General features: G+C 47.6%; 2 protein-coding genes and 1 pseudogene across 12 annotated transcripts in view; 1 reads left to right on the top strand and 2 right to left on the bottom strand.

Moving 5' to 3' along the window:
- Ubtd1 (ubiquitin domain containing 1) overlaps nucleotides 1–16705 on the bottom strand; it is a 52888-nt gene extending 36183 nt beyond the window's left edge. The window contains exon 1 of the mRNA NM_145500.3: nucleotides 16460–16705. Within this exon, the coding sequence (NP_663475.1) occupies nucleotides 16460–16529 (70 nt within the window). The 5' untranslated portion in view covers nucleotides 16530–16705. The remainder of the gene's footprint in view (nucleotides 1–16459) is intronic.
- Nucleotides 16706–17303: 598 nt separating this feature from the next.
- Nucleotides 17304–27132, top strand: part of Mms19 (MMS19 cytosolic iron-sulfur assembly component) — a 37458-nt gene continuing 27629 nt past the window's right edge. For 4 of the 11 annotated variants that reach the window (XR_001782619.2, XR_001782618.2, XM_017318292.2 and 1 more), the window contains exon 1: nucleotides 17307–17469. Coding sequence is in view for 6 of the 11 variants with exons in the window: in XM_017318292.2 (XP_017173781.1) it covers nucleotides 17355–17469 (115 nt within the window). In the remaining 5 variants the exon portion in view is untranslated. Of the gene's footprint in view, nucleotides 17470–27132 lie in introns of all 11 variants that reach the window. The other 7 variants (XR_001782617.2, XM_011247349.3, XM_011247348.3 and 4 more) reach the window with 4 other exon arrangements.
- Nucleotides 23182–23280, bottom strand: Gm23113 (annotated as a pseudogene).

Here is a 27132-nt window from a genome sequence, read left to right as displayed (position 1 = left end):
GATTTGAACTCAGGACCTTCGGAAGAGCAGTCAGTGCTCTTATCGGCTGAGCCATCTCTCTAGCCCCAGGCATGCAGACTCTTGAGTAGAAAGACCTCAACCCATTTGAGCAGCAAGACAGGACTTGTGAGCCCTGGACAGAAGCAGTTAGAGTGCACAGAGAGAAGCCAACTAAGAGCTGAGCTACAGAGGGGCAATTTCCCAAGGCACCAATCCGCCTGTGGCTTCTTGCCAAATTAGGCTAGATTCAGTTGGTTTACATTACTTGCGATCTGGGGGTCCTAATATAGCTAGGGTCTCCCTTTTAAGTTTTTCCAGGAATACAAAGCAGGTGTTCCACAAATGGTTGCTAAATGAAGGAAAACTGGCCCCAGATTTGAGCTTTCCTATTTCTGCCAAAGGCACCACTACCCCACAAACCCGCTATGTGAGGCGAGGAGCTCAGCCCCAGGCTGCTCAAACTGAACACATGTTCCTTGCCTACAATGCATCACATCCCCATTTTCATCTCTTCTTTGGGGCAAATCAGCACTTGAAGGAGAGGCAGCAGGAGCAGGCCAGAAATGACGGGCCTTCAGAACACAGGCCAGCAGGGCAGACTGGGGCTGCAAACGGTACCGTCCTTCCCTGATATTTCTGCCCTATGCTATACCCCTGATCTGCCCAGGATGACTGCCAGTCTCTAACAGGTCATAAAACTAAGGACAATGTCAATGAGTCATTAGTCCCATAGACTAAACACAAGGCTAGACCTAATAGTTCAATAGCTGGAGGACACCTCGGAGGAACATTTGCCAACTCGTTTTCAAATTGTGCCCTTCGTAGAACCCAAGGACCTAAGTATAATCTTTGAGGACCATTCTCCCTGGTTTCTCTCAATGCAGTGTCCATTTGGTTGTATTTACTGAGCCTCTTGTGACCTCCACCTGCAAGAGTTTTAGTAGTTAAAAATGTTTTAAGAATCCTGGGCCAGACCAACGCCGTCAGACAAGGAGTCAGTCTTAATGCCTTATGTGGTGGGCACAGGGAACTTGCCCCGACATGCTCCTATCATACCCCATTCCCACCGGACAGCTTAATCTAAGGTGACCCTGACAGCATCAGCGGAAGGGTGATGCTAAATGCCCTGACAATGTGGGATTGTCCTGATGCTGGCCCTCTGCTATATATAGTTTCTCCCCTGAAATGACCTCACATAGTAGAAAGATCTGTGCTGTGGCAAAACCTGGCTCTGTGTCCGTGAGTCCGGAGGAGGGCAGCGGCAGAAAGCATGTAGCAATGGGAAAACAGTGCTTGGGAAGGTGGGTGTACGAAGTGGAAGCAAGTGTTTCAGACAACTCTGGTGAAATTCTTGTCGTTGACCCCTGACCTCTGGGGGACTGGAGGTGTCAACCTGACATTTATGAGGTAGATGAGTGATTAAATGAATTCCAAATCTGTTTTTAAACTTTTTAAATTTTATTTAATTATATATATGAATGATTTGCTCATGTGTATCTGTGAGCCACATGGATGCCTAGAATCCTCAAGGTCAGAAGGGGCAGTGAAAGCGGAGTAACCGATGGCAGTGAGCTGTCGTGTGGGGACTGGGAATCTGCAACAAGTGCTCTTAGCTACTGAGCCATATCTCCAGTCCCAAGTCCCAACTCTTAAATGCTAAAACCACCGAGTGTGACAGCCTCCAGTCCTGCCTGCTCACAATGCCAGGTTACTCTTCTCAAGTCATTTCATACGTCTGTCCCCTTGCACACAAACCAACAGGAACTCCTATTTATCCAAACACCCTGATCACTATGCAACATCTTGTATAATCTTGGTGTAGAAGAACAAAGAAAGGGTCCGGGTGAGGAGCTAGATAAATATCCAAAGAGAATGGAGACCCTCCAGTGGCAGGAAGACAGATTTCTTACTTGGCCTTTCTGCACTGTAATTCACATATTTTACGTGAATGCACCCTGATTTTACAGTGAGGAAAATGCTACTGCTCCTCTCCCACCTGCACCCTTTTCCCAGCACTGACCTTTCTGCCAACCATACCCATTCATGCCTCTGCTCAGCTCTGCTCTCATTCGACCCCAACTCCTGCCCTGCAGGGAGCAGCTTAGCTGCTTCCTTTGGAGATGAACCCTGAACCCCTGAGTCTATAGGGACCTCCCCCGCCCCAGCTCATCTTCAGTGACTACTATACAACTTGATCATACCATGCAAGCCTGGTCCGCACAGTTGCTGTTTGAAATGCTACCCTGTCTTTGCCTTTGTTCCCTCCTCTAGGCGTTTCTCCATAAACCATCGCAGACGATGTGATGGACAAGTATGCCATACGCGCCTGTTTGTGAAGCAGGACCAACTATCTATCACAAATAACACAGGAAACAGGCTCATGTTTCCTATCAGGTACCAGAGCATCAAATTCACACCACCTCTGTACTGACTGACCAGTGTCTTGAGCCCCCTGCACATCAAGTTATTCTCACTCAGGGCTAGGGTTGGGTTGGGAACTCCTACAATATCAGTCCCTGTCACCTCGATGGATGCATCTGGACAAGCCTGTTGACCTCCCAGGTTTTGGAAAACTACCCCTTCACCTCTAGAGCTGAGGCTATCTGTTGAAACTCAAACTGGCACAGTATGGTGGGCAGACACCAGAAGAATGGGGCCTAAGGCTGCAGCTGCTTCTTGGAAGCAGCCTCTGGGTCACGGCTCTCATGACAAAGGAAAGGTGCTGTGGAACTGTAGCAGGCTCAATTCTTGGCCCAGGCCTTCAGGAGAAATGCCTGAAGATCAAGGACCAGCCAGCCAGGCCCTGCCTCTTCCATCAGGAACCTTGAACTACTAGAACAAAGCAAGGCTCAGGTTCAGAAAGGGTTGGTTTCAGGTTACAGGCACTCCCCAGAGAATGTGGCTGTCCCCCCCACCCCCCTTTGTTTTCCCCCTTTTGCTAGTCCATCCTATTCCTAGAGAGAGAGACCCCAATGACAGGAGAAATGAGGAAACTGTAAAAGGATTCTGGTGAACCATGATGTAAAAATCACAGCAGCAATAAGTTTCTAGCCAAATGATGTCTCCCATCTCCTCAGCAAACGGACCTGAACCAGGTCATGCCAGGAATATCACAGAGCTCTGGACCCAGATGAGCTCTGGGTTCTGTGGAGCAGACATGAGAATTCAGAGGACAGAAAGTAGACAGAAGTTGGCCTTGGGCATAAACTGGCTGTGCAGAGCACTGTAGGCTCCCTCGGGCACTGCCTCCCCTAGGTCCCCTGGGAATCCTGGTGCGGTGAACTATGGATGTGCCTGGAGGAGTAGGTGTGGGGAGGAGAAAGCTGACTTAGAAAAACAAATCACAGAGACTCAGCACCATTCAGGCTATCACACTGTGCGCTCCCTGTGGAGTTGGAACAGACCCTTTGTGTCAGTGCTTCTCACATCTCGCAAGAGTAGCGGGCAGCGGAGTGGTCAGGGAGCAGCGGTTAGCAGAGTGGTCAGGGAGCAGCGGGCAGCAGAGTGGTCAGGGAGCAGCGGTTAGCAGAGTGGTCAGGGAGCAGCGGGCAGCAGAGTGGTCAGGGAGCAGCGGGCAGCAGAGTGGTCAGGGAGCAGCGGTTAGCAGAGTGGTCAGGGAGCAGCGGGCAGCAGAGTGGTCAGGGAGAAGAGGGCAGCAGAGTGGTCAGGGAGAAGCTGGCAGCAGAGTGGTCAGGGAGCAGCGGGCAGCAGAGTGGTCAGGGAGAAGCTGGCAGCAGAGTGGTCAGGGCACTAGCAGGGTGCGTGCCTTACAAGCACGAAGCTCTGGCTCAATCGCAATCCTCCGAAGTCTTAGTTTCCTCACCCACTGGGCCTCTGTGAAGTGGAAGTGACAGGTCTACACCGCAAACCCAAAGTGAAGACTAAAGACTCAATGATAAACACTTGGGAGGGGACTTACCATAAATGTAGTAGATTAATAAATTGTACTGACTTCAGTAACTAGGATTCCTGCAGCTCTGGGACAGGGCCTCGGAAATAAAACAGTGTGTGCACCTATTGCAAGAAGACAGGGCGCCTTAGCTAGGAAAAACAACGCACCAACCTTGTGTGCACTGTCCCATGTTACAGAGGTTAAGTGTGGCCTGCCCCAGATGCTGGGATGGCGGCACTGGGAGCATGGACCTATAATACTGTTACAAATGTACTTTCTGGAACATTCAGGAACTGAAGCAAACTGGCAGAAGTAGGGTACTGTTAGTCACGAGCGGCAATGACGTCAGTAAACCAGCTATACCTGTTTAGAGACCAGTGAGCCCTTTGCTGAAATGGAAGGTAAGTAGGTAGGGTGGAGAAGGAACCCAAGGCTGAGAGGGTCAGGAGGAATGGTCTAAGTCCACATTCTTCTATTTTTTACTGTATGAGCCCCCTTCCAGTTCTCACACAGTAGTTAATATCACAAAGTGCGGAACCCCTCACCCGGGGTGGGGAGGGGCACCTTTACAGGACCATCATAGCAAACAGGTGTAAATGCTTACTACAGTAATCCAACAGGACTCACCCAATCCAGGGGCTGCTTCTCAGGTGTGGAGAGGTTGGGGGGGGGGTGCGAGGCAGGCAACAATGAGCATGATCACAGCTGGCCTGTGTCAGACAAATGAGCAGAGGCTCCAGGAAGCCCCAAAGAGTCTGAGACAGTCCAGCCAACCTGGAGGTACTACCGCCCCAGCAAACTGAGTGCCCTCCGCAGCTCTGACCTACTGAACAAGAACTGTCTGAGTCTGTTTGGAGACAGCCTAGAACAGCCGCTGGCTGCTACTGCAATCATCTGCAGGAGCGGCCAGCCGGGAGCGCTGCCAATGATTTGCTACTAATGAGAGCTGAAGTTCTCAAGTTTTTGTGAATGATTCACATTTTAAAAGTGAAGCTGAATTCAAGGCTAGCTCCATAATAACATCACTGTCTGGCAACTTGCTTACAATTTTCCTTCCTGAATAAATGGAATGAAAAAGAATGGTAGCTAACTCTAGAAATAACTGAGGAATCAGGACTTGCATTTGAACATCAGTTGGTTATCTTAACCAAGGGAGGGGTAGATGGAAGACAGCCACCACGTACAGAGAGCAATAATAAATAATACCTAATATTAACTGCACGTTTAATGCGCCCTGGGCACAATTCTCTCCCCTGAGTAGCTCATTGAATCCTCATTACAACACTTTGGGGTAGGCACTGCCTTCTCCAGTTTACAGATGAACAAACTGAGAGCCAAAAAATTCAAATTACTTTGCCCTACATTACATTAATGAGCTAGAGGATCTGTGATATTTAAGATAAACACCAAATGAATAAATTTTTTTTACTGTAATTACCACAGTTTCCTGCCACTAAAAGAAAACTATTTCATAATCTTCCTGCAAGAGAACTCCAGTATTTGTGAATGAAAGAAAAGTCATGGCCAGTCCTACTGTGCACTCAATTGAAGAAAGGATCAGAGGGTGACTACCAGGCCCCTCCCAGGTTATAGGATGAGCTATGCTCTGCTCCTTTCAACACTGGGGAAGACAGACAGTCTTCACAGGACCAGGTGCTCTGCCTTGGGTTATGTCAGTAAAACCCAGTACCATTCTCTAAAATGGGTGTGGGCCCTCAGCTGCCACTCCCACTCATCATCACACTTAACCTAGTGACTCTAAACAGTCTCTGGTCTCCACTTCACTGATGTAGAAACTGAAACTGAATGGAGGGGCTGGAGAGGTGGCTCAGCAGTTAAGAGCACTGGCTGCTCTTCCAGAGGCTCCAGATTCAATTCTGGGCACCCACATGACAGCTCACAGTCCGAGGGATCTTACCTCTTCTTCTGTCCTCCCTGTACACCAGTACTGGAACATACATGCAGGCAAAACACAAAACACCCACACATATCAAGCACTCCATGGAGCAAGTGCTTCCCCTCACCCCCAGGCTCCTGCTGTTTGCTAGTAAATAACAACCTAAGGCAGCTCAGGCCTCTCTCAAGTCTAGGTGCCTGGAAGGAGAACCGTGATTCCTGCCCAGCCTGCTTATCAGGAAGGCTGTGGGGGTCCAACAGTACCCAGTGGCTGAGGAAGCACTCTGAAATCTACAAAGTGCTGAGCAAAGCAAGGGATCGTTCATCTTCCTAATCACAAAGAGTGACGCCTGGCTCTGTAAGCACTTACTAACCTGACTCTCCTTTTTGCTTTCCCTGGGAGTCTGAGAATAATTCAGAGGCTGTGAAGCGTGGGCAACTCCTTTCTTCAAGTCCCTGGCACCTGGCAGTTGGGGAGTGGGGGTTCACTGGGAGAAGGCAGAGAAAGTAGTTACATTTGCATTCTACTAGCGGGTTTTATTATTTGTTTTTGTTTTGTTTTGTTTTGTTTTGTTTTGTTTTTCTCTTCAGGATCAGGATCTTGGCCGGAATTCCACTGCCTCCAGCACTAAGCCCTCAAATAGCAGTCCAGGCACATCTATCAAGTACCTACTATGTGCCAAGAGGATGGTGGCTGGGCTTTTCTGCCTGTGAAGGTGTGGTCTGGTGCCAGGAAACCAAACAAGGCAGAGCCAGCAACAGACAGGGGGAAGCTCTCATCATGGAGCTGTGTAGACCTCAAGGCTGTCAGCCTGGTGCTTCCATAAGCTGGACAGGGCTACAGCAATACACATGCTCTGTGGACATGGAATTAATAGTCCAGGCCTTCCCAGGAGGTGGTGGCACATGTCTTTAACCCTAGCACTCAGGAGGCAGAGACAGAGGAGTCTCTGAGTTCAAGGCCAGCCTGGCCTAAAGAGCAATTCCAGGACAGCCAGGGCTTCACAGAGAAACCCTGTCTTGAAAGACAAAAACAAATGAAAAACCTAGAAACAAAAAGGCAATGACAAAAAAACTGTGGTGGCTAGAACCCTGGGCTCTGAGACCTCAGCTCATCAGGGTTTCAGTCCAGTGGTGCAACAAGCTGTGTGTTCCCGGACAGCAAAACTGTCTCTCTGGGACTGTTTCTTTGCCTGTTTAAAGATGATGGTGGCAGCCTTTGGTTAGTAGAATTCACCTGAATCCTGCACCTGATGCTCCTGGAACATGGTGCACCCCAGATGACCTGCTAGCTGCATCTCTTGAGCTCTCAAGAATAACCCTGCAGCCTATGGGCTCACTGGCAGACAGTGGCTGGCTGGCTCTCAGGCATCCAGGCTTGGGCTCTGAGAATTCCACTCTTCACTGTGGGCTCCTAAAACCGGCCTCTTAGAACAAATAGCAGCAAGTGAGGAGCCAAACCACCACTGTAATCATATGGACACGGCAGAGGGTCTGTTCCTTTCCTAATGGGCTGTCCTGAGGGCAACAAAAACCAGGGTCGAGGATGGTACAAGTACAATGCACACAGAGCTCAGTCTCTCTCCAATGCAAGGGAGATGCTGTCCTTGCAGGTGGGGGTGGGGGTTGGGAGTGGGGGGTGGGGGTTGGGGGGCTAAGCAGTTCACCATGTAGCCAAAGCCCTGGACCACGCCCTACCTTCCCCCATGGGAGCCATAGGTCTACCACTCTTGTCTGCAAAAGGGACAAGACTAGTGGCTGTCTAGGCCTGAGTAAGATGGCATTAGGAGCCAGACGAATTATCAGAACACCATGTTGTATCTTTCCCAACCACCAGCCACGGAGTTAGAAACCCAGAAGCCAGCCAGATTCTGACCAAGAAATGTTGGCCTACACCCACCATCTGGAATACCCCTCAGGCTTCAAGTTCCGATCTACTGATCTTTCTCTAAACGGAAGAAGCTCTGCTGTCTGAAGGGGCTATCTGAGCCCAAAAGAAATGTCCACTACATGGGAAACCATTAGTGTGGATATTATAAAGATAGAGAAGCAAAATAGCAGGACAGCCGGGCGGTGGTGGCACACGCCTTTAATCCCAGCACTTGGGAGGCAGAGGCAGGCGGACTTCTGAGTTCGAGGCCAGCCTGGTCTACAGAGTGAGTTCCAGGACAGCCAGGGCTACAGAGAAACCCTGTCTCGAAAAAGCCAAAAAAAAAAAAAAGCAGGACAATTAGGTATTCTTTCTTTCTTTCTTTTTCTTTCCTTTTTTTTTTTTTTTTGAAAAGACACTTTGACACATACTACAATATGGATGAATAGTGAAAATATTCTACATAGGCCTGGTGCCCCAATCCCGGAATCCCAGCACTCAGAAGGCAGAGGTAAGGCATTCAACAAATATGAGTTCACAGCCAGCCTAAACTACATAGCAAGTTTCAGCCCAGTTTGAGCTACAGAATGAGACCACTCCTAAAAAACCGAAGGGGCATAACCGAGTGGTCTAGGACTTGCACGTGTAAGGTCCCAGATGTCATTAGAAACTCAAGTATAGTTTATGTATATTATATATATTTTATGTTACATGTCTGGTTAGCCGTGGGGGAGGGGCACTGTTTGCTGTGTTTTGATGAGATGGGATCTCAGTGTTGCCCATGCTGGCCTCTGACTTCCTCTGTGGCCTAAACTGACCCGAGCTTCTCATTCATGTGCTTCCTCTTCCCCAGTGGCCCAGCTTAACTAGGCTGCTTGTTAACAGGGAAAGGTGACCACTCATTTCCAGGAAGACTCAGCAAGGTTTGTAAGTGGAAACACGGGCCACAGTGAACTCAGCCATGGGACCACTCAGGTGGGAATCCTCAGCCCCAGGCCTCAGAGGCCTCACGTTATTAGATGTACAGTGACAGGCAGGACAGATCATGGTTGCCTTCTGCCCCATCACTTTTCTCGCCAGCCAGAACTCTCTTCTTTCTAATATAAAGCTTCTAAGAAGACCTTGTTGGGGGGTCCTCACTCCCACCAAGCAGGTGCTGTACACATACACGGAGTGACCGCAACAACCAAAGTGACACAGCGATCTCTATGCTGCATCTATCTTACTCAGGAGAACCTTGGTCGTTTTAGTGATTCCCATCCAAAAATAGGTTCTAACTAGATCTTTTATAGTTTTTCACCTTAAAAAGAGCTTCAGTGATCTAAAAGGGGGGAAAAATCATTGGATATGCCTTTGTAAAAATTCTGTAGCTCTGAATAGAAACCTAAGTTCACAAAGTCTCCTTTTCATCCAGGGTCTCGTTTCAGTCTCACAACCTCTCTGAGAGGTCAGCAGAGAGGCAGTCTCTCCATTATACTAACAGGGAAACTGAGGCTTAAAGAGATCAAGGGGCTTATCCAAAGCCACAGACAACTGGAATGGAGAAAGGAAGAAAAGCTTTCCCTCCAATGTCAGATGAAAGCCTGAATTGAGACTGTGCAGCCATGAAAAGAATTTAAAATTATTTAGCTAACTTTATCCTCATAACTTCTTGCTGCAGTAAACTAGAAATAGTGCCATATATGTATATACATATGTGTATACAGCTTATATATCAACCAAGCATGAAACAAATGACCTGCCAACTCCAATCATGAACATAACAGAGACTAAATGCTCCTCCCTTTTGAATACGTTTGACCTTGCCGACACCACACTTCTTGACCTCATGGCAATCAATACTTGACAGAGCCCATGCAGTTTAGATATAAGCTGCACTGTAGTTCTGTGAACGAGGTGAGGTACGGATACACCTTTGTTCTCCTTTTTAATAGCTGGATAAGAAAAAAAAAAAGAGTTAAAGAAATCTCTAGGTTTCTTTTCAGCTCTGAAATCCTATGATCCTAAAAATGTTCTACCAAATCAATGGTGAAGAGGCCTGGGATCCACATCACTTCCTGCCTCACATTCTACACGGCTACCCCTTCCCTGCCCTGTGAGTTACAGACTATGAACACAGGGTGAGCCTGCACACATCAAATGCAGTGCCCCTGCCTGGTTAGGACCTCACAGTGGCGCTGCTCTAAGGAGTGCTGTAGCTTCAGTACCTCTGTCTCCAACATGAGGCTCCCACTCAGAATCATACCCCAGGCACTAGCTGGTCTACTCGCTCCTGGGTAGGGGCATGCTGGTCCTAGGTCACTCAGGCTGTAGCCCAAGTTCTTTCCTCAGGATACCTGCTCTAACACAGGCAGGCTCACTTACATTTCCTGCAGATCCTATTAGCTCTGTTACATGTTAACTCATTCCAGAAAAACTGATTGGGCACCTACCATGTTAGGCACTGCTGTTGGCACTGAAGACCAAATCTCTGACTACACAGAGAAAGGTGATCCAGTCAGTGTTAGGTGATGCTGTGGATTATGGAGGAAAACAGAACAGAGATGGGAAATAATGCCAAGAGCAAAGGAAGGAGGGATGATTTTCCAGAAGTATGGCCTGGGAGGGCTGAGGAGAAGATGGAACCAATTCAGGTTCCAAGGGGCTGAGAAGGGGGATGAAGAGAGCAGATGCCTAAAGACAAGTGAACGGGCGCCTTGTACTCCACCAGCAGGACAGGGTGAGCTGGGCAGTCCCAGGAAGGGCTGAGCAAGGGAGTAACAAAATCTAACTTACAGGTCACACCATCACTTTGTCTGTGGTTCACAGTGGTACGGAAGGGAGAGTGTCTAGTGCAGAATACACTAAGGGCAGAGCCAGCAGCACTTACTGATTAAATGGATATGGAATTTGAGACAAGGGCAACTTGAGAGTTTTAGAGGCCTGGACAACTGAAGAATGAAGTCACCAGTAACAGAGACAGAAACAAGATGGAGCGTAAGAGAGGAGTGTGGATTCGCTCTGGCTTGGATGTACATGTGAGAAACCCTTGGGAAGGAGAGGGACAGACAAACAGGAAAATCTTCAAGGCTGAAATTGAAGAGGATGGGTTGAGATTATAAACACGGGAGTCACTAGCATATATAATACATAACTATAAACAATAAGCATGATCACATGGGTAATCATGCAATTTCCTTGTATTTACTGTCTGTACCCCCAAGACTGTAAGATCTGTGTGGCCAGGGACCATGGCCGCCCACAGCCAGCAAGGTGCCTGGTGGTCAGTAAATGTTTACCGAGCAAATGGAGAAGCTGCTCCATTACTCCTTTAAGACTGGCCACAGCCCCACAAGCAGCAGAGTCCTTGCAACCACAGAGTCCAGCCCAGCCAGGCTGAACCAGGGCCCAGGGCTCTCCCCTCTAAGCTAACGAGTCCAGGATGTAAGCGGATCCACCTGGCACAGCACAGGGTCAGACATTTGGGTTTCAGCCCTGCCACATTCTCACAGAGTGGAGCCTGTTCTGCCACCTCCATTTCTCTCTACCATGGCTGTGGACCAGGGTTGCTTCACCCATTCCTGGGCAGGATACTGCCCTGCCTGAGGCACTGGATGGGAAGTACTCGACACAGGAGTAAATCCTCAAGTAGGCTTCGAAGCATCCGGGATAACCAGGATCTAGAAAAGGGGAACCTGAGCCTACTCAGGGTGCATTCGGAGCAGAACAAACAAATAAGCATGCCTTTAATCCCAGCACTCAGGAGGCAGAGGCAGGCAGATTTCTGAGTTCAAGGTCAGCATGGTCTACAAAGTGAGTTCCAGGACAGCCAGCTATACAGAGAAACCCTGTCTAGAAAAAATAAAACAAACAAACAAAAGTAACTTTAAAGGTGGCTACTAGTAAGAAAAATGAAAGACTATGTCTCAAAAATTATTTAAAAATACATTGGTGTCTTTGGTGTCTGTAGTTGTTACTACCCAAGAAAAATTTAAAATGTCACTAAACAATGAAGAATACCATAGATGCACAAGATTCCTTTTCTCAATCACTAGCACTCAAATGAGTTCCCAACAGGAACGAGACTAGAAAATCATACTTATTGTGAGGGCTCAGAGGCAGGTTAGCAGTCCAGAGTGCTTGCCGCTATTCCAGAGAACCTGAGTTCAGTGCACTCACACTGGATGGTTTACAACTGCTGGTAACTCTAGATCTGGAGATTCTACACTCTTCTGGCCTCTGTGGGTACCCATAGACACAAAGCACAATACACATAAAATAAAAATAACTCTTAAAAAATAATATTTATGGAGCTGGGCGGCGGTGGTGTACACACCTTTAATCCCAGCACTTGGGAGGCAGAGGCAGGCGGGTTTCTGAGTTCAAGGCCAGCCTGGTCTAAAAAGTGAGTTCCAGGGCAGCCAGGGCTATACAGAGAAACCCTGTCTCGGAAAAAAAAAAATAGTATTTACCTCTATTTAAAGAAACAAAAAAACCAAAATGTAGTCACAATCAGGCCAGCAAGATGGCAGTGGCTGAAGGATCTTGCTACCACTACTGAGCACCTGTGTCTGTGACTGCCACAAACTACATGGTAGACAGAGAGAACCAACTCAGGCCAAATGTCCTCTGACCGAGATTCTTTGACCAGGGACATTGAGTCCATTTCATTTGTCAAATGACTGAGAAGACAGAATTAAGGACAAAGGGTACCATCGCGAGGTACATTTCAGTCCAATAACTCTAGTCTAGAACAACCACCTTCTGTTTGTTTGTTTGTTTCGAGACAGGGTTTCTCTGTGTAGCTCTGGCTGTGCTGGAACTCACTCTGTAGACCAGGCTGGCCTTGAACTCAGAAATCCGCCTGCCTCAGCTTCCCCAGTGCTGGGATTAAAGGCGTGCGCCACCACGCCCGGCTGGAACAACCACCTTTAGGGAGACGATAACACTGATGGCTTCCAGTGATTCTGTCCACTCTGACAAGGTAGAAATGTGGCTTAGAGAGCCCTGCTGAGGTGCACAGGGTCAGAGGCCTAGGCCCAGACTTCAGACTCTTCCTCTTGAACTTCTTGTTGTTTTGTTTTCTGAGACAGGGTCTCATCATGTATCCCTGGCTGGCCCAAACCTTAATATGTAGACAAGGCTGGCCTCAAACTCACAGATCCTCCTGCCTCTGCATCCAGAGTACTAGGATTCACAATGTGTATCACCGTGTCCTACCTCTCCGCGCGTGCACACACACACACACACACACACACACACACACACACACACACACACACACACAGAGGCATATACACTCTGTCTCAGACATGAGTGTGGAAGTCAAAGAAGAACACTCAGGAGGCTGTCCTCTCTTTCTATTATGTGGATCTCAAGGATTAAACGCAGGTTGTCAGGTTTGGTGCCAAGTGACCTGACCTGCTCTGTTCAGGGGTTCATCCCACTCATGACAAAAGAAAGCAAAAGTTAGGGTTCAGTTATGGGGAAGGGTCAGGTACACCCTAAACTCAGTGTTGGGGGTTCAGTTATACGTTATAGGCCAGGAGTCTACCTCTGTGCCACCTCCTAGTTCGAGGCATCAGTCTGACAACATGAAACTGTGTCCCTGTCAAAAGGTAAAGCCACAGATACTACAGGGTGCCAAGTGCATGCTGTGACGTTAAGAGGGATCCCTCCCCTTGCACCAAATCTGTCATCCATCAGAGTAGCCCTTGGCTTTGGACTTTATGAATAAAACTATTCATAGTAGGGTCCACAGAATTAAAAGGACCATTTACTAGCAGGCTAAAAAAAAGTTGAGAGTAATATACTTCAGCAAAATGTTTGCATAAAAGATTAAAGTGGCAGGATGAAGTCAGGGTAGCTTTCTACAGTAACAAGTGCTGAGGGCTTCCTTGGTAGGAGCCACTGTGCTCAGTGCTGACTGTGTGTACATAGTTGTGTGAGTGAGTGAGCGAGCAAGTGAGGGACAGAAACAGACCAACACACAAGGAAAGACAGAAGCCAGGTCTTCAGGCTTACAGCGTCGGCTGCCGATAGAGGACTGTGAACTTCAAAGACATGACTAATAATATAGAACAGATAATTGTTAACAAAGTGGCACCATGGCACTGCTAAGTGTCTGCAGGAGTTCTCAGAAGCCACCTTTCTGCTGGGGATGGGGGCCTGCTGAGCAGGCTGCTTCAAGGGGATATGGGTATGAGCAGAGTATGTGATGTAGATATATGAAAATGTCAAAAACTAAACCCATCTTGTGTGCTGATTTAAAAAAAAAAATTAGCCGGGTGTGGTGGTGCACGCCTTTAATCCCAGCACTCAGGAGGTAGAAGCAGGCGGATTTCTGAGTTTGAGGCCAGCCTGGTCTACAAAGTGAGTTCCAGGACAGCCAGGGCTATACAGAGAAACCCTGTCTCAAAAAAACCAAATAAACAAACAAGCAAACAAACAAACAAAAGGTAGGATGTGGTGGTAGACTCCTATAATCCCAGCACTCGAGGCTGGAGAGAGTTCAAGGCCAAGCTAGGGTACATGGCTATACTAGGTACATAGGGAGTTCTAGGCCAGTCTGTTTTCATTATATTGCAAATGTCCTGTCTCAAAAGAAAAGAAATGAAGGCAAATAGGATGGATGGATGCATTTGGGGTTTGAGGTGTAATCTGAAGAAAGACTCTCCTAAAGTGGAAAAGGTATGAAAACATTACTGGCCTTAATGTCAAGGAAGAGGAAGCAATCGGGTTCTAAAAGGACCAGGCCAGACTTGCCCAGTCTTGAAAGTTAAAGGCCTTGTAGAGGTAGAAGGTACTGAACAAAAATAACTGCAGTCTGGACACACAGTGGCTTCTAGATGGAGTGTATGCAGGTATGAGATGAATGACTGATGGTGAGCTTGCCCTCCCTGGAGCTCACTGCAGCCTGGGGGAATAGCCGGGCTTGAGATGGTTTGGGAAAGGGCATGTCTGTAAGACACAATGACTCTGATGGAAGAACTAGCAGGCTCCTGTGACGAGCTGACAGAAAGCTGAGGACAAGTCAGCAGAGTACAGGACAGCGGGTAGAGATGTGCAGAACCTGTTGTGGATGGGTTGAGCCCCAGGATATCCACAGTACTGATGTCTGCCTAGACATGGGGGTCTGGGAATCAAGCTGGTAACTAAGAGACAGGGGTCTTCCTGATGGACAAAGAGTTGTGCAACTAAGTAAGCTATCTCTGGGAGGGAGTGTCATGAGGAAACCCAGATTGTCAGACTGAGCCACTGGTGTATAACAGGTGAGGGTGGGCAAGAGAAATTGAAAAGGAAAATCGGAGGATAGAGATGCAATTCAATGGCAGAATGCTTCTGTAAACTCCTGACCCTCAAAACTGGAAAAAAATAATGATAGAGAAAGGAAACCAGGATAAGGATAGCAGAGATAGAAAGCAGTTCGGAGACTGAGGTAGGAAAGGGTAGTCAACCATAAAAACACGAGGCAAGATCAAGGATGGAGCATACAAGAAATCAAAATTATTTGCTTTCTGCTTGATCAAATGTATGAATGATATAAATGAATGAATGAATGAACGAACAAAAGTCCTTGGTCAGAAGAAAGGCCAGGGTTGCTTTCAAAAGGAATTTGTAAGTTTTACTCCATCCTCCCATAAAAACGTTTCTGCTTGCACAAGTCATCCTGTCCAGCACACACACACACACATCCTTCCCAGCTTCCCCTGTGCTTCTCCCCATCTTCCTTCCCAGTTTACACAAGCAAAACAACACACCTTCAGTGTCAAAGCAGACAGGAAACTCCAACTAGAGTTTCCACTTCATTAACAACTGCGCCTGTGGCTCCTCTTACATAAAGGGGTATGTGGTAACAAGGGGGAAGAGACCGGATTCCAACCTCAGTTGCACTTCTAACTCACTGTGTGACTTAGGGGAAGCTGCCCAACCTCTCTGGATCTGTGTTTTTACATAAAAGAGAGGTAGATCTGGAAATTCAGTCCAGTGTTGAAGGTCTTTTTGCGCGCCACAGTTTATCATTTGCATAAGTTCTTTGCAACACCCCCAGAGAAGAGAGTACAAGACAGGGAAATGACCCTCAAACGAAGCGCCAGGACAGGGCTGGTGTACCAAGAAAGTGAGACCGCGCTACTGGAGCTTCGAAGATTGCCAGAGAGCAGATCCCATTCTCATGGCTGAGAGGGATCCCATTCCAAGAGCTGAGAACGCTCCTAACAAACACGAAGGCGACGCTCACCCCGCACCCCACCTTTCCTAGACTCCCAGACAGCCACCGAGGCTCCAAAAAGCCGTGTGGAGAGGTGGGAGGAAATAAAGATTTCTATTTTCCATGGTCCTGCACTGCTTTTTACAAGTCGGATTCCCGCAGACAACGACCTGCAGCCCGATAATGACACAGTGACTCGCTGGAATGAGCGACTGTGTTCGCCTCGATCGCTCCGACTTCTGGGGACGCAGGCTGCCCACGCCGCGCCCCGGCCGGCCGCCGGCCGACCCTGGCCGGGGCTGCCAGATCCGCGGCGCACTCGCTTGGCCCCCTCCGCCAGCCTCGTCGCGGTCTGGAAACATTTCCTGCCCCCGCCCCCATCCCCAGCTTCCCGGTGGGAGCGAGTTGGCCTCCCGGCCGGGTCAGCGCTCGCAGTTACCCCAACTCGCTTCCCAGACAGCCCGCGCCGGGGAGGGCCCCGTCTGGCTCCGAGAAGCCGTGGGGGAACCCAAGCGCCCGGCGCCGAGCGAGGTCGCTCGGGAACCCCAAGGTTCGGGCAAGGCAAGGGCCAACTGGCAGCGCGCCGGGACCCCGCTGCCTTTCCTGGCGTTACCTGCTCGCTTGCGGGGGTGTCCCGGAGCAGCCGGCCTCTCCCGGCGCTGTCTCCCCACGCAGTTGCCCATGCTGGCTTCTCAGCCGGTCCCCCATGCACCAGAGGCGGCGGTCGGCCGGCTGCTCCACGCTGCTGCCCCGAACCGCGGCGTCCCCGGGTCAACGACTCCCGCAGCCCGACATCGAGAGCTCCTGGATCTCCCCTGGGGAGCGCTCTGCCCGACGCCGGCTTCGCCACAAACTTTGCGGGCCAGCGGAGAGGGAGGTGGCCAGGCCAGGGGGGCCCGCGACAGTGCCCGGCCAGAGACCAGCCCGGCTGGAGGGGCGGAGGGAGGGGGCGGACACCGCCGCAGCTACTCCAGGATCACTCCGAGCTCCCAGCTGGGGCCGGCCCCCCGGAGCCTGTCACTCACCTGCCTAACCCCGCCCCGGCCCGGCCCCGCTCCCTTCCTCCCGCTTGGGGTGGCCGCGCCACGGTCGCCAGCCGCCCCAGGTGCGCATGTGACCGACGGCACCGCCCCTCGGGCCGGGTCTGGTTTTCTCATTGGCTTTTCCCAGGATGCGTACCGCCCCTCGGCCCCACCCAGCCAGGTGCCCGCCCTGTCGCCCGTCTCCCGGGGAGAGCGGCCGGGAATTATGCGCCCTCAACCGCCCCGGCTGCGTGCCCGGCAGTCACTTCCCCTCCCGGAGCCGCGCCCCGGCCCAGGCCCCGCCCTCTGGGGAGGGGCCGTTAGGTCCCTGAAGGGACTGCCTGGCCCAGAGCCGGCAGGCACGTGACCTGGAGGTGCCCCGCCCCTGAAGTCTGCGCCCAACTATTGGCCATGGAGGCGCGTGCGCGGAGAGACACATCTCGTAGCCACACCCACTTCCCCCTCCCACAATCTCTGGCTAGCGTCATGGCTGCCGCCACCGGTCTGGAGGAGGCAGTGGCGCCTATGGGCGCCCTGTGTGGCCTCGTGCAAGACTTCGTCATGGGTCAACAGGAGGGGCCCGCTGACCAGGTGGCTGCAGGTATGGCAAACAACGCCGCGAGGCTTCTGCAGGGGCCGGACCGCAGGGAGCGGCCTCAGCACCCGCGCGCGGCGGGAAGGGAGTGAAGGGAGAGGTGATTGTGATTGGTCCTCTGGCCGCTCTGCCCCCGCTGGGAGCGCTACTGCCCTAACAAGTTGGAGAGTCGCTTGCATCTTCCTTAAAGCTTTCTTTACATTCCGCATCTCGCTGTGGTCCATAGAGAATCATTACATTTCTCCGAGAGTAATAGACTTGTGCAAGGCACAGACGAGTCCGGAAGTGGAGCTGGGACTTGGACTCGGGTGTTCTGGTCCAAACCTGGTGCTTGCACCGCAGGACCGCGTTGTTTGCGGAGTGTTAGGTGAGAAGGTCTGGGTTCCAAGGGTTACGCTCCGGCCTCTTGCCTTCCTGGAAGTAGCGTGCGCTCCAGCTGTTTGAGTGGTTGTAATTGGATGGAGGAGGGGAGGAGCCAGTCTGGCTCTAGGTCGGTGGGCGTGTAGATGACTAGTGTCTTTAAAGATTCACTTATGTGTCTTAGTAGGCTTTAAAAAAAAGAATATATATATATATATAGTATGTGAGTACGCTGTCAGACACACCAGGAGAGGACATCGGATCCCATTATAGATGATTGTGAGCCATCATATGGTTGCTGGGAATTAAACTCAGGACCTCTTCAAGAGCAGTCTGTCCTCTTAATTGTTGAGCTATCTCTCCAGCCCCAAATAGGCTTTTTGATAAATTAGATTTATAACTTTTTAATGTCCCATTTTTTTATCCTTCTTCCCAGAGTTCCAATTTCAGGAATCTCTCAGTTCCGAGTTTATCCAGGATTTGAACAAATCCAGGGTGCCTCTTTAGAATTCTTTCTGAATGTTGAATGTTAGGCCTTCAGTGTCGGGTTTAAGAAATAGAATAAAAAATGGATATAGATGCGGGTTTTTAAAAATTATGTTTGGAAGTTTATGGGTGAAGAAGTTTCTTTAGCAAATTGAACAGATTAATTTTTAGAATATGTGAGAAATGAACTGCTAGAAATATATGTTGGTCCTTAGCAATAGTCCACATTCTCTGCCATTCTATTATTTCTGAGCACGTATTTTTTACCCAGCATGAAAAGAATTGAGGACAGAAATACAAATAAGATACTATCTATGGCCATCAAACTATTATAATTAGTGAGAGAAAGAACTGTGTTGTAAGAGGTAAATATATGGTTCCAGAGCATCAAGGGGCAAAAATGCCTGCTATTGGCTGGGCTTGGTAGTGCATTCCTTTAGTTCCAGGATTTGGCAGGGGGGTGGCAAGTTTGCTAGTGAGTTCTAGGCCAGCCTCAGCTACAGTGTGAGCCCCAATCTCAGAAAGAAAATAAAGCCCCTGGTACTTGCACTTAAGCTTATAACATTTTACAACTTAATCAAGTATAGTCTGTTATGGGTTATTATCAATGCCATTTCCCCCCAGATTTTACTATGGAGATTTCACAGCATTTAACAAAATCTAAAGAATTTTAATTTTTAGTTATTTATCTGTTTGTGTATTGTCTTTTGAGACAGGCTCTCTCTGTGTTGCCCTGGCTATCCTGAAACTCTGTAGACCAGGCTGGTCTTGGACTCAAAGATCTAAATCCCCCTCCCAAATGCTGGGATGACGGGCATGCACTACCCCTGCCCAACTTAAATTTTTTTTTAAAGATCATAGACTCACTACTTAGAGCCTATCACTAACATTTTTTTCTTTAATTTGAATTGTCACAAACCTACCCATTTAAACTGCAGAGATCAATACATTAATCTCTAACTTCTTTATCGAGCTCCTCATTGACTAGTGTTTGCTTTTGGTTTGTTTGGGGGGTAAACTTTAGATCCGGTGAACTATATATCAGGACCGTTGTTTTCACAGAAGCTTAGATATACTTAAACCCACCCCCATACCAAGATAGATGTTACTATATTAATGTTATCTGTAATTGTTCTTCCACATTTGTGCACTCTGGGAATAATAATTTTGGATTTTATGGATGCATAACACATCTTTAAAAGACAGCTTAAATAACTGCCTTCTTATTTTTTCATAAAATACCTTTTTTTGTTATGTCAAAAAAGGGAGCCTGAACTATCATCTTGTTTTAGTGTTTCTATTGCTATGACTAAACTCCATGACCAGAAAGCAAGTTGGGGAGGAAAGGGTTTATTTGGCTTGTACTCGGAGATCACAGTCAATCATTGGAGGAATTCAGGACAGGAACTCAAACCTGGAAGCAAGAGCTGATGCAGAGGCCATGGAGGGTGCTGCTTACTGGTTTGTTCCCTGTGGCTTGCTCAGCCTGCTTTCTTACGGGAGCCAGGACCACTAGCTCAGGGATGGTACCACCCAGAATGGGATGGGTCCTCCCTCATTGATCACTAATTGAGAAAATGCTTTACAGCTGGATCTCATGGAGGCATTTCCTCAACGGATGCTCCTTCCTCAGTGATGACTCTAGCTTGTGTCAGGTTGACACAAAACTAGCCAGTGCATGTATGGTTTAAAATCTACTCTGTAGTACCTGTGTAAGTGAACCCTATTGTAATTTATTCCTCTTAACAAAAGGAAGGTTGGTACAAAGGAATAGTAGCCAGTAAGGTTGAATGGGTTGATGGAGCCGGATTATATATAACCCTGAACTCCAGCGGTAAGGTCTGAATGGCTTGTTTTAGGTAATGGGTGTTCAGCCCTTTAAGCAAGGGTTGTAGAATGAAAGGAAATTTAGGAAGGATTAAATTAGTATTCTTAGTCTTAACTGATCATAGTCTTCGTTGTTAGACTATGATAAGCGGACAGTTTTGAACTATCCCCAGAGCACTTTCTCCAGCCTGAGTCAGTCAGTCTGTGCAGTACTGAACCCATACATCAGCCTTGGAAGCAGCAGCTCACTTACAAGTTACAAATGCAGAAGGAATCCTTTGTGATCACAAGGGAACTGCCATCTTTGTTTGGCACCTGGTGGTTCCTGGTGGAAATAGTTGTCAGCTCCCACGAACATGCAAGTACTAGGAAGGAAATGAGTTGGAAGCCGAGGAATGAAGGCCTCTCAGGCAGCCTCTCATTGATAGCCAGTACTTGTCCCAGCCTTTATTCTCACCACTAGCCTCTTGGACCTTTAGTTCTAGGCACCAGCCTTTGTTCTCCGTTTCCCAAGCGCTGTCCTTCCTGTTCCCTCCACCAGCTTTATCTAAATCCAAAGCTAGACCGTATGGTCAAGGCCCAGCTAGTGCTGTTCCCCCAGTATTTCCTTATTTCCTGGTCTAGACAACATCTCCAACCCCAATAGATTTCCCACCCGCTCATGAACTCACGAGCAGATTTGTTTCACAGGTATGTCTATGAGTACCCACATCTGACCTACCCTACCATTTCTACCAAGAGTCCCCTGGAACTAGCCTGAGTGCACACACCACAAAACTCTTCAGGGCCAACAAGGTGGCTCAGTGAGGTGGCTCAGTGAGTAAAAATTGCTTGATATCCTGAGTTCAGTCCTCTGGATACACGTGATGGGAAGAAAACAGTTTCTCTGAAATTGTTCTCTGACCTCCACATACACAAAATGTAAAAAGGAAAGTTTGTATGACAAGAATTAAGGAAGCAAGTAGAATCTGTGGAATTTGAGGCCCAGTTAGCTCTAAGGCTTGAAGGAAATAAAAAAGCCTACCCTAGATGCACCCAGCATTTTGAGCCTGGGGCCAGGGAAAAGAAGTAACTTAATCAAAAACAGAAGCACCGGTCTACTTTCCCACCCCCATCACTAGGGTTTCCCTTTAGTTCAGCGTTCATTCTATTTTGCCATGGTTTTGATTGCCCAAAGAAACCACTATTACTGAAATAAAATTATTAAGGAGTAAAGAGTAACTGTAGAGAAACGACTGTGGCATCATCAGGAAGGTTTTTATTGTTTTGTTTTGATTTTGAGATGGGGCCTCTTGTAAGCAGACTGGCTGAAAACTGCTTGTATTAACTGCGGATGAGCTTGCACTTATATGATCCAAGGGCCAGGATTACAGGCTTGCGCCATACAGTGCTGGAAACCTACCTCAGAGCCTCTGACAGGCGCTTGCCCAACCGAGCTACATCCTCATCCCCAGAAATGGCCTTTTTAAGAGCCTGCCTAGAACCTATTCCTGGGGGATTTCCCTCCATTCTGCTCATGCGCTTCTACCCACAGCACCCCAGCCCTGGTCCCCCCTTCCTTGGGCTACCACTCCAGATTCTCAAGAGGCTGCAGTTCCATCAGACAGAGACCTAATTGTTCCTTCTGTGTTGATGGCCACATAAATCCTGCTTTTGACCCTTCTCCATACTCCACATGAACTCGCCCGGCTGAGGAAAGCATACAAAGTTAGGAAAGCTAGCAAGGCCATTGTTATACAGAAAATCCTGCACACATTGTAAAAACTTAGGCGTCCTATAAAGGGAAAGGAACTTATATTTTTCCTTTGTGCCAGTAAAACTACCCTTGGGGGAAAATAATTCGTTATTTTAACTATTATAGGTTCTCTTACCCCAGAAGTACAAAGTACAAAAAATAATTGATAGTATTTCTGTGTATTTTGGCTATTTTCATTTGAGAAAATTACTATGACTTAAAATTAGTAGCCCAGGCCCACAGGTGGCTCATTCACATCTATAATCCTGTCTTTCAGGAAACTTTACCAGGAAGAGTTATAAAGGCCAGCCTGGGATAAATAGTTGTAGATCAGCTTGGCCTGGGCTATAGGATGGATGGAGACCCTGCTTTCAAGAACAAAATAAACTTAGTAACCCATATCCATGACCCAGAACATGAACACCTTCTGTTACCTTTTTTTATATTACTGTGGGGAGACTGAATGGTGGACACTTTGTTTAAAAATGCCTTCCTGCCCCAGTAGACAGTGGGTTTTCTTATATTTTTGGTTATGAGCCTAGCCTTTAACAGCTGAGCCATCTCTCCAGCCTGACAGTGGTTTGGTTTTTTTTTTTTTGTTTTGTTTTGTTTTTTTTTTTGGTTTTTCTTTTTTTGGTTTTTCAAGACAGGGTTTCTCTGTATAGCTCTGGCTGTCCTGGGACTCACTCTGTAGACCAGGCTGGCCTCTAACTCAGAAATCCTCCTGCCTCTGCCTCCTGATTGCTGGTACTAAAGGCGTGCGCCACCACGCCTGGCAACAGTGGGTTTTCTTAAGCACTCCCTGTCTAGCTGGGTGTGGAAGCACACTCCCTTTAAGCCCAGTCCTCGAAAGGCAGAGGGAGGCAGATCTCTGTGAGTTCAGGGCTGGCCTGGGCTACACAGTAAGACCCTCTCAATTTCTGCCTTAAACCCTACACAGTGTTTGCTTTATAAAAGACAACAGTATTGAAGGAAAACAACCTTTTAAGATGTAAGGAAGACCAAGGAGGAAGAGAATGATTCTGCTTGGGGGTACTTAAGGCATCATAGGTATTGACACTTGAGTGCGTAAGTTCTTCAGACCAGGAATGGAAAGGAGCATTTCAAACTGAAAGACAAGGACTTCCCATTTCACGTGACTGAGTGAGAAGACTCCTGGGAAAGTGACTAGAGAGCTCCGGAGCCACCTTGTAAAGGACTTTGGGGCAATAAGGAGAAAATGAGGATGGTAAACAAATAGTTGTGTTTCAGATAGATAATTCTACATAAAGTACCAGCAGAATGGAAGACTTTTAACCTTTTTTAAACTTTAAACCTTGGAATGCATCATTAATTTGCATGTCATTCTTGCATAGGGGCCATGAGAATCTGTATCATTCCAACTTTAACATATGTGCTAAAGTGAGCTCAAAGACTTTTTTTTAAATTTTATTCATTTCATTTCATATGCATTAATGTTTTGCCTTCCTGTATGGTGTATCAGGGTGTTGGATCCTCTGGAACTGGAGTTACAAACAGTTGTGAGCTGTCGTGTGTATGCTGGGAATTGAACCCAGGTCCTCTGGAAGAGCAGCCAGTGCTCTTAACCCACTTGAACTGTTTTAAGAGCACAATCCAGCTGCTTTTGTCTAGTCACAGTGTTCTGTTAGCATTGCTACATTCTAAAAGCTCAGTGGCTAAAAAAGTGACGTGCATCCAGGAACCAAGGGGAAGAGGAGCTCTTGCAAGTTGTCTTCTGAGCTGCACATGTGCACCCCACCACAGCTGCCCCCAACACAAAAAGAATCTCAGGAACATTTCCACTGCACCCAAGCACCTCTTGGACCTGAAAACCTGACTGAGGCAGTGAGAGAATGAAGACAGGATAGACACACAGATGTCTTCTGGGTACCAAATACCCCTAGAGTATTTATAGCTAAATAAAGAGGGATAGCTCCTCTCTGTGGGAGGTCTCTGCAGGGGAGCAGTGTCGGGCTGTGAGCAGCTGCAGCTCACGCTTTTTGTACACTGTGTCAACGTTCACACAGACTGGAGGAAGCCTTTGCCAATTCCCATGGGCCTAGGGGCTGGTCTTTGTCAATAGTTTGCATTCACTCAGAGCATCCTCATCTCCCAACACTTTTTATCACACCAAAAGTAAGAGCAGAGAAGTAGTCGTTATTTGGAAGGTGTAGAAAGTCATGTCTGAGGTAGAGTAACCAGAGCTAGAATTAGATACTAACTAAACTTAACGACCACGTGTCAGGGAGTCACACGTACACTGATGCTCTGCTGTAGGAATCCGCCAGCTTCAATTTGACTCATTCTGAATGCTGAAGAAGCAGCTTTCAGTTTAAAATCTGAAGGGCCCTCTCGAGTGGGACTTGGCTGTGGGGAGTTCCTTGGTCTGCTTGTCCTGTGAGCCTGCCTTGTTGCCCCTACCCCCACTGTACAGCTTGCTCATTTTCCCCTGGGCTCTTTTCTCAGGCATGTGGGCAGCAGCTGGGCCTTCCACATCCTGGCACAAGTAGAGCTAGGAGTGCCTGAAGGCTAAGTTGGTGCCAGTCACGAGCTATGAATTCTCACTAGAGTTCCCCTTCCCTCCGTCTGGTTGGATTGCTTACTCTAGTACTAAACTGAGCCTCTGCCCATCTCAGCTCACAATGTTGCTGCCATAAGCAGCAGACTTCGGGGAACTGGAGGTTTAGGACAGCGTGCTGAAGTCTTTCCCGCATTTCCCTTTTGTTGACGGGTGAAGGCTCAGCATTTAGAGATGTCTAAGTCAAGAACCCTGAACAGACTTTTGGAAGTAATTCCCATACCTTCATTAGGTACTTCATCCATGATAACCCAGTCCTTCCAAGACAGCCTGTTACTCCTTGCTTTCCTCGTGCAAATGTAGAGGCAGATCTGTTGCTTGTGTGTGTTGCTAATGCTAATAAGCTATATACTTAACAGGTAGGAGACTGAGGGTGTCAAAGGATACACAGTGAAAAGCTCCTCTTCCACCCCACAGTGGACCGTAGACTCTGGCACGATCTTTGCTGTTACTGTGGGACATAGCCTCAGTTGAAGTGGTGGGGGAAAGATCTGACATGAGTGATTATAGAGAACAAGTTTGTCTAGAAACTGTATAGCCAAAGATAAAACTATAAAAGCACTGTGTTGTTCCCATAAACGTGTTTCTCAAGGAGGCTAACAATTCTGAAGATAATTTATGGGACTGGAAAGGTAACTCAGTTGTTAATACCTTGGGCTTACAAGCATTAAGACCTGAGTTCAGACCCCCAGACCCCACATTAAAAGGCAGGGCATGGTGGCACATGCTTGTACTTTAGTGACGGAGTGACCAAAGGTAGAGACAGGTTCATTCCTAGAGCTGGCCAGCCTACAACAGGAAGTTCCAGGTCACTGAAAAGCCCTGTGTCAAAGACAAAAGATGCCTGAGAGACCACAGCTGAGATTGGCCCCCGACTATACATGCATTCACACATCTTCACACATATACCACACACAAATATGAGCACACATACACACGTGTATATATAAAAAACCCTCATAACCAAGGAGTAATTGTAAATAAATAAAAGAACTAGTTTCCCACTGTCAGAGATATTACAAATTGAAGGCTACAGAGATTAGACTTAAAGAATTTTCCTTGTTATTCTTTCTTTTCTCTCTCATTTCTCCCCCTTCGGCTTTTTTGAGACAAGGTTTCTCAGTGTAGTCCTAACTGTCCTGTCCTGGAACTCACTCTGTAGAACAGGCTGGCTTCCAACTTAGAGATGTGCCTGCCCATCCCAAGTGCTGGGATTAAAGGTATGTTGGCACTACACCCTGGCAGACTTTTTAAAAAAAAAAAAAATCATGTATATCTGTGAACTATTTTCATGCCTGGTGTCCAAAGAGGTTATAAGAGGTTATCAGATCCCACAGAACTGCATTTGGAGCCACAAACCAACATGTGATCCAACCTGGAACCTCTAGAAGAGCAGTCAATGCTCTTAACCAGTGAGCCATCCATCTCTCCAGCCCCTGAGACTTAGAGACTTTTATCATTTTATATTTAGTTTGACATATACAGATAAAGAAATAGTGGCAGATGTTTATGTAATGTGGATGGATTGTTATACATACATATAATGTACATATATAGATATGTGTATGTGTATATATATATATGTATATGTATATATGTATGTGTGTGTATACACACACATATATATATTTCTCAGCTCTTTCAACTGAGAGAATCTAGAAGCAGTTTCATTCTAATGACACACCCAGATCATGGTTGGTTGGTTGGTTTAATTTTGAGATAGTGTCTTACTATATAGCTCTGACTATCTTCGAGCTTCCTATGGAGAGCAGCTGGCTTCCAGTTCTCAGAGAAAAGCTCAGTAGGGGTTGGGAATAGGAGTACTTTGCTTTAATTCCAGCACCCAGGAGACAGCCAGATGATCTATGTGAGTTTGAGACCAACTTGATCTACATAGTGAGTTCCTGGACAGCCAAAGTTAAAAAAAAAAAATTAAAAATAAGCACATGCCTTTAATCCCAGCGCTCTGGAGGCAGAGGCAGGTGGATTTCTGAGTTCGAGGCTAGCCTGGTCTACAGAGTGAGTTCCAGGACAGCCAGGGCTATATAGAGAAATCCTGTCTCGAAAAACCAAAACAAACAAACAAGCAAAACAAACAAAAACAAATCAGTGAGATGGCTCAACAGGTTAAGACTTGCTGCTGAGCCCACAGACCTGAATTCCATTCCCAGAGCCCACCTAGTAGAAGGAGAGAGCTGTCTCCCAGAGATTATCCTCTGACCTCACTTGCGTGCTGTGGTACAAGAACACCTTCACACATGCACACATACACAGATAAACGAAACAAAAAGCTCAGTGACTAAAGATGGAGCATCGGGAACAATGAAAAAGACTTGTTGGCTATTATTAAATTGATTATATTTATTGGTTTGTAACTCGGTGTACGAATGTATACTAGTCAATATTGATACAGTAATAACTAGAATCTCTTTGTAGACGAAATTAAAGTAATTTAGGTAGAATTACTCCCTCCAGATGGTTAAACTTTATCTCGCCCTCCTTGAATAGGGCTAACCATGGCCCCCCTTTAAGGATGGGGTGCCTGAAAGGAAATAGTATCCCTACCTGCTGCAGAGACAGATACACCTGGTCCACATGACTGAAGTAAATCTGGCTCCTGTGAGAGCACAAGAGGTCCTGTGGATGACTGTCCCTGACATTGTGACAGAAGAGTACTTACCTG

Source organism: Mus musculus, chromosome 19, assembly GCF_000001635.26.
Source record: "Mus musculus strain C57BL/6J chromosome 19, GRCm38.p6 C57BL/6J".
NCBI classification, from domain to species: Eukaryota; Metazoa; Chordata; class Mammalia; order Rodentia; family Muridae; genus Mus; species Mus musculus.
This window is presented reverse-complemented; position numbering and strand designations above follow the sequence as displayed.